Source organism: Gopherus evgoodei, chromosome 4 (assembly GCF_007399415.2).
Source record: "Gopherus evgoodei ecotype Sinaloan lineage chromosome 4, rGopEvg1_v1.p, whole genome shotgun sequence".
Taxonomy (NCBI): Eukaryota; Metazoa; Chordata; order Testudines; family Testudinidae; genus Gopherus; species Gopherus evgoodei.
Genome location: NC_044325.1, coordinates 151,045,231 through 151,058,652, shown reverse-complemented (window position 1 = coordinate 151,058,652; position 13,422 = coordinate 151,045,231). Strand labels below are relative to the sequence as shown.

General features: G+C 63.3%; 1 protein-coding gene across 2 annotated transcripts; it reads right to left on the bottom strand.

Annotated features, from left to right (window-relative positions):
• Window positions 1-203: 203 nt before the first annotated feature.
• Window positions 204-9,384, bottom strand: UNC93B1 (unc-93 homolog B1, TLR signaling regulator). 2 transcript variants are annotated; one of them, XM_030561931.1, is made up of 12 exons: window positions 9,344-9,384; window positions 7,667-7,797; window positions 7,207-7,348; window positions 5,665-5,818; window positions 5,156-5,317; window positions 4,830-4,959; window positions 4,018-4,111; window positions 3,635-3,759; window positions 2,890-3,072; window positions 2,336-2,609; window positions 1,969-2,087; window positions 204-1,511 (listed from the first exon to the last, which is right to left on the bottom strand). In XM_030561931.1, exons 1-12 carry the CDS (start codon window positions 9,351-9,353, stop codon window positions 1,209-1,211), a joined length of 1,827 nt encoding a protein of 608 aa, XP_030417791.1. In that variant the 5' UTR covers window positions 9,354-9,384; the 3' UTR covers window positions 204-1,208. The 2 variants fall into 2 exon arrangements, with proteins under 2 accessions (XP_030417791.1, XP_030417792.1); XM_030561932.1 differs by lacking the exon at window positions 9,344-9,384 and adding an exon at window positions 9,054-9,100.
• Window positions 9,385-13,422: the final 4,038 nt, after the last annotated feature.

Here is a 13,422-nt window from a genome sequence, read left to right as displayed (position 1 = left end):
CTGCCGCCTCTTTCCCTTCGCAAAGTTCCCCCTCTGGGTTCCTCACTGAGAGGGCAGGGAGCCAGCCTGGCAAGGCAGCTATGAGCCCCACCTGGCAGTAGTGGTCTAGAGCAAGGTGCCAGTGTGCATGGACATCTGGCCTGTGAGTGACCTCCCCACCCAGGACACAACTCAGCAGCCCCCTCAGCCCAGATACACACAGCTCAGAGAGAGGATCTTTATTGGGAAAGGGCCTTTACAAAGCACAGAAGGTGTGGGGGGCAGTGTCCAGTACCCAGAACTCAGCCTGAAGACACGATATGCTCTGCTCCTTGCTGGGGCTGATGGGGCAAAGCCCCTCTAGCAGCAGGAATCAGAGCTCCTCTACTGCAGGGCAGGGCTTTACAGCACCTGGCCTCATGGGCTTCCCTGCTCACACAGGTGCGAGACCTCAGAAGGCTGCTGAGTGTGGGGCTGGGCCTTCCCCTCCTGGAAAGGGGCACTGGCAGAGGACTCTCCATGCCCCTCCCTTGCTTTGCCAAGAGCAGACAGCGGTGGGGACTGGCATCATCCCCTTATGTGGGCCCCATTTGTGCTTGGAAAAGTGACTGATGCCCTTTTCAGACAGGAACAGCCCTGGTGCCCAAGCACGAAGGGCAACGATCAGTGCCAGCCACTCCACGTTTGGCAGAGGGCAGATCCCAAGCCCCAGAGTATCCAGCATGATAACACAGTACTACTCCACAGTGCACCAGCCTCTCCACGCACTGCCCAGGGCTGGGCTGGGCCCGTTACGGACAACACCATGCACAGTCCAGAGCTGACATGAGCCGGTGCCTACGCTGGGAGACTGGGCCTGATTCCTGACCAGCTCCAACAGCACAAAGGCCCCTGGAGACCTCGATCAGTGCAGGGGGTGCTCTGGGAGCAGCCCAGAGGGGCTGATGCTAAACAGCCCCATAGCAAACCTGCTCTGTGGAGTGGACTGGGAGTCCCAGCAGAACAGGGCTCCAGTGCCATCTGGAGCAGTCATCGGGTCACAGTGGTGTGTGGGGTCCTCTCTCTGCCTCCAGTCCCCTCCAACCAGGCCTGGAATAGGTTGGGGGATGCTGCCAGGCCCAACTGGCACAGGGCAGTGGGGACAATCCAACACCACTGCCCGTGGGTGAAAGGGGGGAAGCTGCAGTGAGTTGGTGATGGTGGCGGGCATAGGGGACATGGGCGGCCCCCTAGCCCACGTTCTCTCCATCCTCCTCCCCCAGGGCCTGCTCGTAAGCACACTTCTGCTGGCGCCGCTGCCTGCCACGCCCTGCCCGCTCCTCCTGGGAGCCGTCGCTGTCCTGCTCAGACTCCCCCTCCGAGCCCGTTTCGTCCGAGTTCTCAGCCTCCAGGTAGCGGTAGCCCCGCACCTTGTGCCGCGGCTTGGGGATCTTGGGCATGCGGTAGAGCACGTGCTGTGCCAGCTTGTGCTCCATCCACAGGTAGGAGAGCACCGAGGCCACCAGGGTCAGCAGCATGATGGACAGCTTGGCCTGGGGGATGGGCGAGAGCACACTGAGCAGGGGTAGGACTGGACTCTCTCCCACCCCTGCCCCTGACCAGCTGGGCCCAGGGATGGGGACAGGCTGGAGCAGAAGGGTGACCTGAGCCAGGCTGCCTGCCTCACAAAGAGGGGGAAATGATGGGAAAGGCAGTTCCAGGAAGGGGCTTGTCCTGACTGAGGCCGGGGCCATGCCCACAACTAACCAGTTTGATCCAGAACTAAAGGAACGTCTCAGCCCATCTGCCCAAGCCTCCAGCTCCTTGCAGCCCCACTGGGGAGCAGGATTATTGCCCCTATGGCTTGGGAAAATGGCACCAGTCCCACATCCCCTGCCCTCGGGACCCTCTCTGCCCTGGGGATCGTGGCATCAGGCCTGCACCTCCCATGAACCCTGCCCCCTGTGCCCTGCCCCACTGAAGAGCAGGCTGGGAGCGGCCCCTGCTCACCTTCATGGGCAGCCCCGACCACAAGTACACCACGAAGATGGCCAGCGCCTGCCACCAATGGTAGATGGTGAAGACGAAGTCCTGACGCTCCTTGTCTTGGTACAGCATCCCCAGGAGCGCTGCGGGGGGACAGACAGCGGGCATCAGACAGCAGCTCCTCCCCCATGCTGGACAGGGTCACAGTTCCCGTGTCCACTGGGGCCGGGGGAGATGCGGGGCTTCCAACTCCACAGACAGACTCAAAGCCCCATTCCAGAGCTACTGGGCTGCCTCCCCCACGGGGGGGTAATCATGGGGAGCAATGGGCAGGGGCCATATGGCATTGGGCCCAGGGCTCCACCCCACCTCCCCTGACCCCACTACTCACTGCTGAGGCTGGTCTTGTTCAGGGCGCTGCCCAGCCCCCAGAGCGCAGCCACCAGGTAGAGCAGGGGGGCCTGGCCTGGGCCACGCGGCTTGGGCGCCCAGCAGAACAGGCCGATGAGCAGGATGGCATGGACGGCAGCTCCGGCCAGCAGCGGGGCCTGGCGGGGCAGGCGCAGCATGGACAGCGCCAGGCTGGAGCAGGCTGCAGCTGAGAAGCCATAGGCCATGATGATGTAGGCCAGCTTCTCCAGGCCAATGGCGCAGACAGCATAATTCTGAGGTGAGGGGCAGATGCTGGTTAGCATGGCAAGGCCAGCCCCCCACCAGAGTGCATCCCCCCCACCCCTCCCACTCCCCCAGCCCAATGCAGCTCCCCCCTCACTTCTGCTCCCCCAGTCCCCAGCAGAGCGCACCCCCATTCAAGCCCCCGCCCCTCCTGCTACATGCAGCCCAACCCACAATAGGGCAGCCCCCCACCAGAGCATTGTACCCCATCCCTTCTGCTGTGGTCTCCCCAACCCTCACGGGGGTCCCCGGAGAGGAGCGCAGCTGTACCAGGGAGAAGCCAGTGCAGACGAAGAGCACCTCGAAGCCGCTGTAGATGAAGAAGGGGAAGAGGTGGCGCAGGCGATAGTCCCGCATGTGCTTGAAGGGTAGCTGGAAGATGTTGCCCCAGCCAATGCTGCGCAGGTCGATTTCCTCCGTGGGGCGATAGGCTGAGCCGCACAGGATCAGCACCTGGGGGCAGGGTGAGTACGGGAGACCCTGAAACCCGGAGGGGTAGGGACCCCGTGCCAAGGGAGTGATGGGAGGAGCTGGCCAGGGCTGTGGGTCAAGCTGGGTGTGGGGGGACAGCTGGGGGGGGGGCATAGCCCTGAGGAGTCCAATCCCCCTCTCAAGCAGCTGCCCTGTTCCACAGCTCCCACCGTGGGCTCCCTGACCCCACGGCACCCACCTGGGGGAGTTCTGATGGTGAGCATGGACAGGGGTGGCACGGCATGGAGAGGAAAGCCTTGCCCCCATTCCTGCCCACCGGTCCGTACCATGACCCTGAAGAAGAACGCCCCACCCCCAGTCCATACCATGAGCATGGAAAGGAAGGTCCTGCCCCGATCCCTTCTCAACAGGTCCAGTCTGTACCATGGGCATGGAGAGGAAACCCCACCCATTCCCCCCCCACCGGTCCGTACCATGAACATGGAGAGGAAAGCCCTGCTCCCGCTGCCCCACCCCACCTGTCCATACCATGAGCATGGAGAGGAAAGCCCTGCTCCTGCTGCCCCACCCCACCAGTCCATACCATGAGCATGGAAAGGAAGGCTGCGCCCATGAGCACGCTCTCAACGATGATGAGGTTGATGCTGCGTGGCAGGCTCTGCAGCACGGTGGCGTTGAAGCCGGGGAGCATGCCTTTGCTCAGCGTGCCTGAGGAGCAAAAATGGCGTCACAGCCCAGCCGGCCTATAGGGGGCGTTCAGAGCCCCACCTAGAGGGGGCATGGGACTCAGGGCAGGTGCTCCGGCAGCAAGGAGGGGGCAGGGGTAGGGGCAGTGCCCAGGAGATGTGTCAGGGAGCAACAGGCAGGAGTGCTGGGTGAGGGGAGCAGAAGTGGCAAGGATAAGGACGGGGCAGGAGGAGCCAGTCTGCACTGGCGGGGTAATGCCGCCCCTCTGCAGATGCTCACCGCAGTTCTTCACATTGCAGAGCGTGTGGTTCAGGTCGTACAGGTAGGAATTCAGGAAGAAAAGCATGGGCATCTGGGCGCAGACGAAGCTCAGCTGGAACACAGGAACAGGGAAGAGGTGAGGCCGGGCCTGTCCCGTATGTGGTGGTGGGGGGGGTCTCCTACTGCAACCCAGTGGCACCAGCACACTCCACTCCACCCACAGCTCTGTGCCGGGACAGGAGCACTGCCCAGGCCAGCCCCCGTGCCAGCACAGCTCACTGTGTTTCCTGGACTTGGCACAGCCGCACCTCCAGCTTCTCAACACATGAGAGTGAAGCTATAGCCAGACTGCCCCCCCGCGCCAAGCCATCACCCTGCATCCCCCGCGCCCAGCCCGCCTCCCTGCCCCCGCCAGCGCCGCCCCTGCGCCCAGCCCGCCTCCCTGCCCCTTCCAGCGCCGCCCCCGCGCCCAGCCCGCCTCCCTGCCCCCACCACGCAGCCCCCCCCAGCGCCGCCCCGACACCCAGCCCACCTCCCTGCCCCCCAGCGCCTCCCCCGCACCCAGCCTCCCCCAATTCTCCTCCCACGCCCAGCCTAGCTCCATGCCCCCCAATACAGCCCCAGTGCCTAGCCCACCTCCCTGCCCACTCCCCAGTGCCTTGCTTTCCCCACCCCATCCCCAGTACCCATGCGTCAGTGCCCAGCCAGCACCTAGCCCATGGGCCACCTCCCTGCCCCCTCCCCAGTACCCACAGCCCGCAAGGCCCAGCGCTCCTCCCTGCCCATGCCTACGCCTAGCCCCGGGCCCATCTCCCTGCCCCTGCCCTCACGTGGAAGCAGCCGTAGAAGAGGCTCTGGAAGGCAATGATGTAGGTGTTGTAGGCACCACGTGGGGCTCGCTGCTGCTCCAGCACATGCTCCTCCTTGTAGTTCACGTATTCGTAGTACTTCTGCGCCATCCTGCACAGGGCAACTGTGAGCATGAAATGGGGGAGGGGAGTGTGGTGCAGCAGCCCCAAGAGCCACAGAGTGCCCACCAGGGGGGCACACCCCCTCCTCCCCAGGAATGCCAACATCCGAGTGCCCATTCCCCACGCCCCATTACCCGAGGGCCCTCCTCCCCCAGCAGGTGGGGCCCTGCTCCATGGCAGCTCACCGGGTGACGTAGTTGCCCATGGAGGCCCAGAGGGGCACAATGGCCACACCGATGGCCACAGCCGAAGGCACCAGCGTGTAGTAGCGCTCCCAGTAGTTGGTGGAGACGAAGAGGGCGTAGATCCCCACGGCCAGAAACATGGTCCACTTGGTGCCGAAGAACCTAGGGAGCCACATGGGGAGCCGGGTCAGCAGTAGGACCCCCACGTCCTCTCCTCCCCAGGGAGACATGGGGCTCTGTCTGCCTCAGGGGATAGGACTTGGGTCTGCTCACCACAGGGGACACCAGCTCTGATCAGCCCCAGGGCAGGGACTGGTTCAGGGGGTGGGATCTCTCGGGCTCTGGAGGGTGTGGTGGTTGCAGACTGGGCTGGTGGGCAGCAGAGGTTTGGAGTTGTGCTCCGGCTCCACTCCAGCTCCAGGCAAAAACCTGCAGCTCCACTGCTCCGGAGCTGCTTCATGTTCCAGCTCCGGGCTCCGCTCCAAAGCCCTGGTGAGCAGGGCAGGTACCTGATGAGGACGGGCGTGTAGAGCAGAGCCACGATGGGGGTGACGTTGATGCCCATCAGCATCTTGCTGTCGATGTCCTGCAGCCCCATGTTGCTGTATTTCACCTCCCGGTACGTTTCGTCATAGTGCAGGATCAGCTGCATCTGCAGCAGGCCTGGGGGGGCCGGACGCACCAGGGTGAATCCTGCCCTGAATCCCATGAACCCAGCCCAGTGTATATGGGAGCTGAACCCAGAGGGACAGGGCCTCTTCCCCAGCCCACAGCCCCCTGCAGGATGGGGTGCCTGGGAAAGGATAGGGGAAGTTACCAGGGCCAAGGGGCTGCCACGCAGGGGCCCTGGATGCTTGGAATCAGGCTGAGATCTGACCCACCTCCGTTCCTCCCCACACTCCCCTGGGATTGGAGGGGCAGCGAGGCAGGACCCAGGGAGTGAGTGGAGTGGCAGGGACCCCCCAGCAGGTATCTGCAAGGGGAGGGGAGGGGACACAGAGGAAAAGTTGTGGGGGAACTACGAAAAACCCAGCAGCAGAGTTAGCAGGAGGGGCCCCCCAGAACAGTGGTCTGCACACAGGTAGATGCCATATCCCAACATCATGCCCAGGTAGGGGGCAGTGGGTGGGGCCAGGGAGAGGCAGGGCAGTGGGTGGGCTCTACTCAGGGAGACACCCAGACTGAGGGTTGGGTGGGGTGGCAGGAATAGTGGGGGAGCATACCCTAGTAGATGCTGTAGGTCAGCATCCCATCCAGGCTGGGGGGATTGGGTAGGTCCAGGGGAGGGGTGGGGAAGTGGGCCAGCCACACCCAGGTAGACGCCTGGGGAGCAGTGGGCGGGCCATACCCAGGTAGATGCATGGGGGGCAATGGGCGGGGCAGGGCAGTGGGCCAGCCACACCCAGGTAGACGCCTGGGGGGCAGTGGGCGGGCCATACCCAGGTAGATGCATGGGGGGCAATGGGCGGGGCAGGGCAGTGGGCAGGCCATACCCAGGTAGATGCCTGGGGGGCAGTGGGCACGGCACACCCAGGTAGATGCATGGGGGGCAGTGGGCGGGGCAGGGAGCAGTGGGCAGGCCATACCCAGGTAGATGCCTGGGGGGCAATGGGCGGGGCAGGGCAGTGGGCAGGCCATACCCAGGTAGATGCCTGGGGGGCAGTGGGCGCGGCACATCAGGGTAGATGCCTGGGGGCAGTGGGCGCGGCACACCCAGGTAGATGCCTGGGGGCAGGGGGGGCAGTGGGCGGAGCACACCCAGGTAGATGCCTGGGGGCAGTGGGCGGGGCAGGGAGCAGTGGGCGGGCCATACCCAGGTAGATGCATGGGGGGCAATGGGCGGGGCAGGGCAGTGGGCAGGCCATACCCAGGTAGACGCCTGGGGGGCAGTGGGCACGGCACACCCAGGTAGATGCCTGGGGGCAGTGGGCACGGCACACCCAGGTAGATGCCTGGGGGCAGGGGGGCAGTGGGCGGGGCACACCCAGGTAGATGCCTGGGGGCAGTGGGTGGGGCAGGGAGCAGTGGGCGGGGCAGTGGGCGGGCCATACCCAGGTAGACGCCATAGGTCAGCATCCCGCCCAGGCTGGCGGCCAGCACATTTTTGATGACAGCGAGGCGCTTGCGGCGGAAGTACTTGCGTTCCTCCTCCTCCTCGTTATAGTCGGGGTTGGCGCCCACAAAGTCGTCCAGCTGAGGAGAACCAGGGAGCCATGAGGGAGGTGGGGCCAGCCCCGGGACCCCTTTTTCCAGGGGCCAGCCCCTCACTCTGCTCCCCATGCTGCTCCGTGGTGGGGCCCTGCCAGCACTTCTGGAACTGCCAGCACAGTGGCTGCACTCCTTGCCCACCAATCCCCATCCCCACCCCTGCCAGACAGTGACACCCCTCGAGCTGGACACCCTGGGGGGCCCGGCTGGCCCTTGCCCAGCTCGGCTTTGACCCTCCTCAGCCCACAGCTGCCAGGACACAGCGCAGGGCCAGACAGGCTCAGCAGCGATTTGGGGTCTCACCTGCACCTCCCCCACATCCAGGCCAGGCATGTCACCAGCTCCCGCCACCAGTCTGTCAGCTGCCACCCCATTGCCCATGGCCTCCTGGTAGTGATCGGGGTCCTTCTCCATCGCTGCGTTGACATTGCCGCCTGCGGGGCCACAGACACGGGAGAGAGAGAGAGAGAGAGAGGAATGGGGAAAAGTGCCACGACCTGGTCAAAGCACCACCAGTGCCCCTTGCTCCCAACACCCCCTGCCATCCCAGCCCTGGGCTCCCCCCACAGCACCACCAGTGCCCCTCGCTCCTGACACCCCCTGCCATCCCAGCCCTGGGCTCCCCCCACAGCACCACCAGTGCCCCTCGCTCCCAACACCCCCTGCCATCCCAGCTCTGGGCTCCCCCCACAGCACCGCCAGTGCCCCTCGCTCCCGACACCCCCTGCCATCCCAGCCCTGGGCTCCCCCCACAGCACCACCAGTGCCCCTCACTCCCAACACCCCCTGCCATACCAGCCCTGGGCTCCCCCCACAGCACCACCAGTGCCCCTCACTCCTGACACCCCCTGCCATACCAGCCCTGGGCTCCCCCCACAGCACCGCCAGTGCCCCTCACTCCTTACACCCCCTGCTATTCCAGCTCTGGGCTCCCCCCACAGCACCGCCAGTGCCCCTCGCTCCCGACACCCCCTGCTATTCCAGCTCTGGGCTCCCCCCACAGCACCGCCAGTGCCCCTCACTCCTGACACCCCCTGCTATTCCAGCTCTGGGCTCCCCTCACAGTACCGTCAGTGCCCCTCACTCCTGACACCCCCTGCTATTCCAGCCCTGGGCTCCCCCCACAGCACCGCCAGTGCCCCTCACTCCTGACACCCCCTGCTTTCCCAGCCCTGGGCACCCCCCACAGCACCACCAGTGCCCCTCGCTCCCGACACCCCCTGCCATCCCAGCCCTGGGCTCCCCCCACAGCACCACCAGTGCCCCTCGCTCCCGACACCCCCTTCCATCCCAGCTCTGGGCACCCCCCACAGCACCACCAGTGCCCCTCACTCCCGACACCCCCTTCCATCTCAGCCCTGGGCTCCCCCCACAGCACCGCCAGTGCCCATTGCTCCCGACACCCCCTGCTATCCCAGCCCTGGGCTCCCCCCACAGCACAACCAGTGCCCCTCACTCCCGACACCCCCTTCCATCCCAGCCCTGGGCTCCCCCCACAGCACCGCCAGTGCCCATTGCTCCTGACACCCCCTGCTATCCCAGCCCTGGGCTCCCCCCACAGCACTGCCAGTGCCCCTCAACCCTGACCCACAGCTCCCTGGTTTGGGGGAAGGGAGGGGATTCAGGAAGTTCTGTCTAACACAAAAACACCCCAAAATGAGCAGATTCTGCCCCAACAAGGGGCACCAACGGTGGGGTGGTGAGCATGTGGGGATGGGGCAGGCGCAGGGGTTCTTGGGCTGGAGACGGAAGGGGGAGAACAGGGGGAGGAGAATGGGGCAGGGGGGAGAAGGAGGGAGGAAGGGAAGGGGGTGCAGGAGGAAAGCAGGGGAGGGGCGAGGGGGAGGGAGGGAAAGGGTACAGGGTGAAAGCAGGGTAAGGGAAGGAAAGGGGTGCAGAGGGAAAGCCGGGGCAGGGAAGGAAGGAGGTGCAGAGGGAAAGCAGGGGGAGGGAGATCAAGCCTAGGGGCCGCCCCGGTACCTGACTCCATGGCGCTGGTGAATCCTGCACACTCCGGTCCGGGCTGGGGGGCGGAGGGAGCGGCCAGCACTTCCCCTTTCGGCCGGGAGGGGGGGGGGGCATGTCTTAAAGTGGCAGGACGCGCCCGGCCGGCCTCCGCGCTGTTGCCTCGATCAAGGCTGCCCCTTGGGATGGAGATAGAGGGATACGATCCGTTCCCCCTCCTGCGTCCCCGTGTCCCCCAGAATCTGATTGTTGAGGGACGCCCAGTTACAGCCCCTGCCCTGGAATATTGTGATGATACAAGGGCATGTGCTACTGGTGGAGGGACTCAGCTCCAGCGCTGTCCCTCCATCACCTTAATTCTGCCCACATCTCCTTAACTCTGCCCCCTGCAGGGGCAACAGTGGGGACTTGCCAAGCAAATACCCCATGGCCCCCCGAGGTGAGCACCCAGCAGGGCAGTTAAGGTGGCACCATTGTCCCATGCGGGAAGTGGCACCCACACTAGGTGCTGCCGGTTCCCAAGGGTGTTGTGGTCAATTTGGGGTCAGTGCTGGGAGCAAATTGGCTCTGATCCACTGGCAGCAAGATGGGGCTGACCCTTCCCCTGCCCTGGGGGTGAATAGGAAGGATCCTCCCCACACACACACACACAAACTTGCTGGAGGGCCCGTATAAGGGGAGGGGACCAGCTCCAGTCACTAGCTGCAGCAAGGGGCAAAGATGGGCTTAAATCTTGGCCTGGTGGTGCACTGGGACAGGAGGGGATCACAGGAACTGCCCCTACACCTCCCCTGGGTCACATGGCAGGGAGAGTCCTGGCCATTGCCAGGCTGGAGGCCCTGATCTCCATGGCGGTCTCTAGGCACGGGGGAAATCTCAGAGGGAAAGACCTGGAGCAGCCTGCATTTGGGGATGGGGATGGGGATGGGGATGGGGCAGCATGGCCTCCTGCTCCCTTTTCTCATAAGTACAGCACAGCAAGTGCCAATCTTATCACCAGCTCTCAATTGGAGCTTTTCTTCATGACCCAGCTCCTGGAGTTCCCAAAGGATCTCAACACATCGCCCCCTAGTGCTGACCTGGGGCATTGGGCCAGCACTGACTGCCAGGGGAGAGCGCCCCCTACTGAGCCCCCCGTGGCACAGCGCCTCCTAGCGCTGATCTGGGGCATTGGGCCAACACTGACTGCCAGGGGAGAGCGCCCCCTACCAAGCTCCCTGTGGCACAGCACCCCCTAGTGCTGACCTGGGGCATTGGGCCAACACTGACTGCCAGGGGAGAGCGCCCCCTACCAAGCTCCCTGTGGCACAGCACCCCCTAGCGCTGATCTGGGGCATTGGGCCAACACTGACTGCCAGGGGAGAGCGCCCCCTACCAAGCTCCCTGTGGCACAGCACCCCCTAGTGCTGACCTGGGGCATTGGGCCAACACTGACTGCCAGGGGAGAGCGCCCCCTACCAAGCTCCCTGTGGCACAGCACCCCCTAGCGCTGATCTGGGGCATTGGGCCAACACTGACTGCCAGGGGAGAGCGCCCCCTACCAAGCTCCCTGTGGCACAGTGCCCCCTAGCGCTGACCTGGGGCATTGGGCCAGCACTGACTGCCAGGGGAGAGCACCCCCTGTATATTTGCATCCCTGTGGGCTGCAGTGCTGATGTTCAGCCTGGCACTGGTCTCTAGCCAGCACCCATCAGAGGGACCCTTACTATGTCCTGAAGAGGATGACCAGGCCAGGCAGCACCGGAAAGCACACCAAGCGAGGTCTCTGCAGCGAGCTCTGCCAGGCCAGCAGGCCCTGGGGCAATGGGCTCAGAAATCCACAGCTGACAGAGTGCCCCAGGCCCCACACAGCTCCCCCAAACCCAGTCGCCTGGTGAGTGGTGGGGGGAGCGCCATCACCGGGGAAGGTGCCTGTCAGGACAGGTGTCTGATACAGGTTTTCATCTGCCCTAGTGCGGCCATCTCTGCCTGTGGGCCCATGCAGCACCCCAGCCGTGGGTCACTAGTCCCAGCACTGCCTCACTCATGTGCTGAATCTCCCCTTTTACTGGCTGGTCAGTGTCTTTTCCCCCAATCCCCCACTCCCTCTGCCTATCCAGATACCCCATACCCCGCCTCCTCTGCATCTGCCCTCCACTAGCCCAGCCCCAGGAGCAGTCTGCAGGGGCAGAGTTAAGGAGATGCAGCAGAGTTAAGGTGATGGAAGGGCAGCGCCGGAGCTGAGTCCCTGCACCAGTAGCAAGTGCCCTTGTGTCATAACAATATTCCAGGGCAGGGGCTGTAACTGGGGTGAGACTTAAAGCTAAAACTAGGGGCAGGGCCTTGGCATCCCCCCAGACAAAGCTCAGCTGCTCCAACCAGCCATGGGCTGCCCTTGTTGGCCACTTGAAGGGCCTGTGCTGCTCCACAGCATGCTAGGATGGGAGCAGCTCCAGAGGATTATGGGAAATTCCTGCCATGCTGCCCCGAGCAGCAGCAGGCGTATTCAGTGGGGCCTGGCTGCTCTGTGCCCTGGAGGGGTGTCGCATGCAGTGAACATCAGCCCCTGCTCAGGAAGTGAGCTTGCAGCGCGAAGGCCAGCCACTCGCAGCAGGTGGGAGCAGCTCACCCAGCTGACACCATGCAGCTTCGGGTAGGTTTCACTTGCCCCAACTTCCCTTTCTGCAGCGAGTCGCATGCTTACCCAATTCCCTTTCCGGGGCTGCGTCTGGTGGAACAGCCACCAGCTTTCGTTCTCAGTTCCCCATCCAGGGCAGGCTCGTCTGTCTGGTGCCAGAAAAGAGGCGAGGGCCATGCACTGAAGGGATGTTGAACAGATTCACAGATGTTCAGGCCTGGAGAAACCTTTAGATCGGCTAGGCTGACCTTCTGCATCACACAGGTCAGAGAACCCACCCAGTGGTCCATGCCTCCAGCCCACAACGCCCGGCTGAGCCTGCTTGTTATACCAGCAGCCCTGTTCCCATCCTTCCTTTGCACTGAATGGAGGTGGGAGTCTGGGCAATTGGTCCTGTGACCCTCTGATTACAAGCCATCATGGAGCAATTGTGCAAGGGACAGTGGGAAGATTGCCCAGGCGGCTGGGCTGCGGCCATCTCCTAGCGCCCGAGTGCCGTCCTTGGTCACCTCTGCCACATCCTGGTCCTGTGGAATTTCCTAAAAGAAAAACTCAGGTGAGAAATTCCACTAAGTACAGCTGCACCAACCCCCATGCAGCTCCACAGATGTGAGCCCAGAGCCTGCAGCAACTCCCCTGCCCCCCTACCACATGGCCCCGCAGCCAGCCGGGGGTGAGCCCAGACCCTTCAGCCCTGGGACACGCACCCCTGGCACCTGCACTCAAGGAGGAGCTGCACTAGCTGACTGCAGTAGTTGGTTGTTATCCTCTCTGACCCAGACACTAGCAGGGAGCCATGTAACATGCTGGAAGATTTGTATATTCCAAGGCCAGAAAGTATCACTGTGATCCTCTAGTCTGACATCCTCCAACACAGGCCAGACATCGTCCCCAAAACAATCCCTAGAGCAGAGCTTTGAGAAAAACGGCCAATCTTGATTTAAATATTGCCAGGGATGGAGAATCCACTGCAACCCTTGGTAAATTGTTCCAATGGTTAATTTCCCTCCCAGTTAAACATTTACACCTTATTTCCCAGCTGAATTTGTCTAGTTTCAACTTCCAGCCACTGGATCGTGTTAGGCCTTTCTCTGCTAGACTGATAAGACCATTATTACGTATTTGTTCACCACCTTGGCACTTACAGACTGTGAGCAACTCACCCCTTAACCTGCTCTTTGTTAAGCTAACTAGATTGAGCTCCTGGAGTCTATCATGCCAAGGCAGGTTTTCCGGTCCCTTCATCATTCTCTGACCCCTCTCCAATGTATCAGCACCTTCTGGAAGTGTGGGCTCCAGATCTGGGCTCCAGACTCCAGCAGCGGGCATGCCAGGGCCAACTACAGAGGGTGGGTTACCCCTGCATTTCTGTCTCCACAGCTGAGCACGTACTCCACACTGCCCCACTTGGGTCTCGGGCAGCCATCCAACCAGCAGTGAGGCTGACAGGTGAAGCTGGTGGCTGGGTCCAGTGCCA

What these genes read in the sequence shown, in the direction of transcription:
- UNC93B1 (XM_030561931.1), bottom strand. An exon ending in TCTGCACTGGCTTCTCCCTG is followed by an intron (nt 2,610 to 2,889) that starts GTACAGCTGCGC and finishes CCCTCACCTCAG; the next exon opens with AATTATGCTGTCTGCGCCAT. An exon ending in GAACAAGACCAGCCTCAGCA is followed by an intron (nt 2,088 to 2,335) that starts GTGAGTAGTGGG and finishes GTCCCCCCGCAG; the next exon opens with CGCTCCTGGGGATGCTGTAC.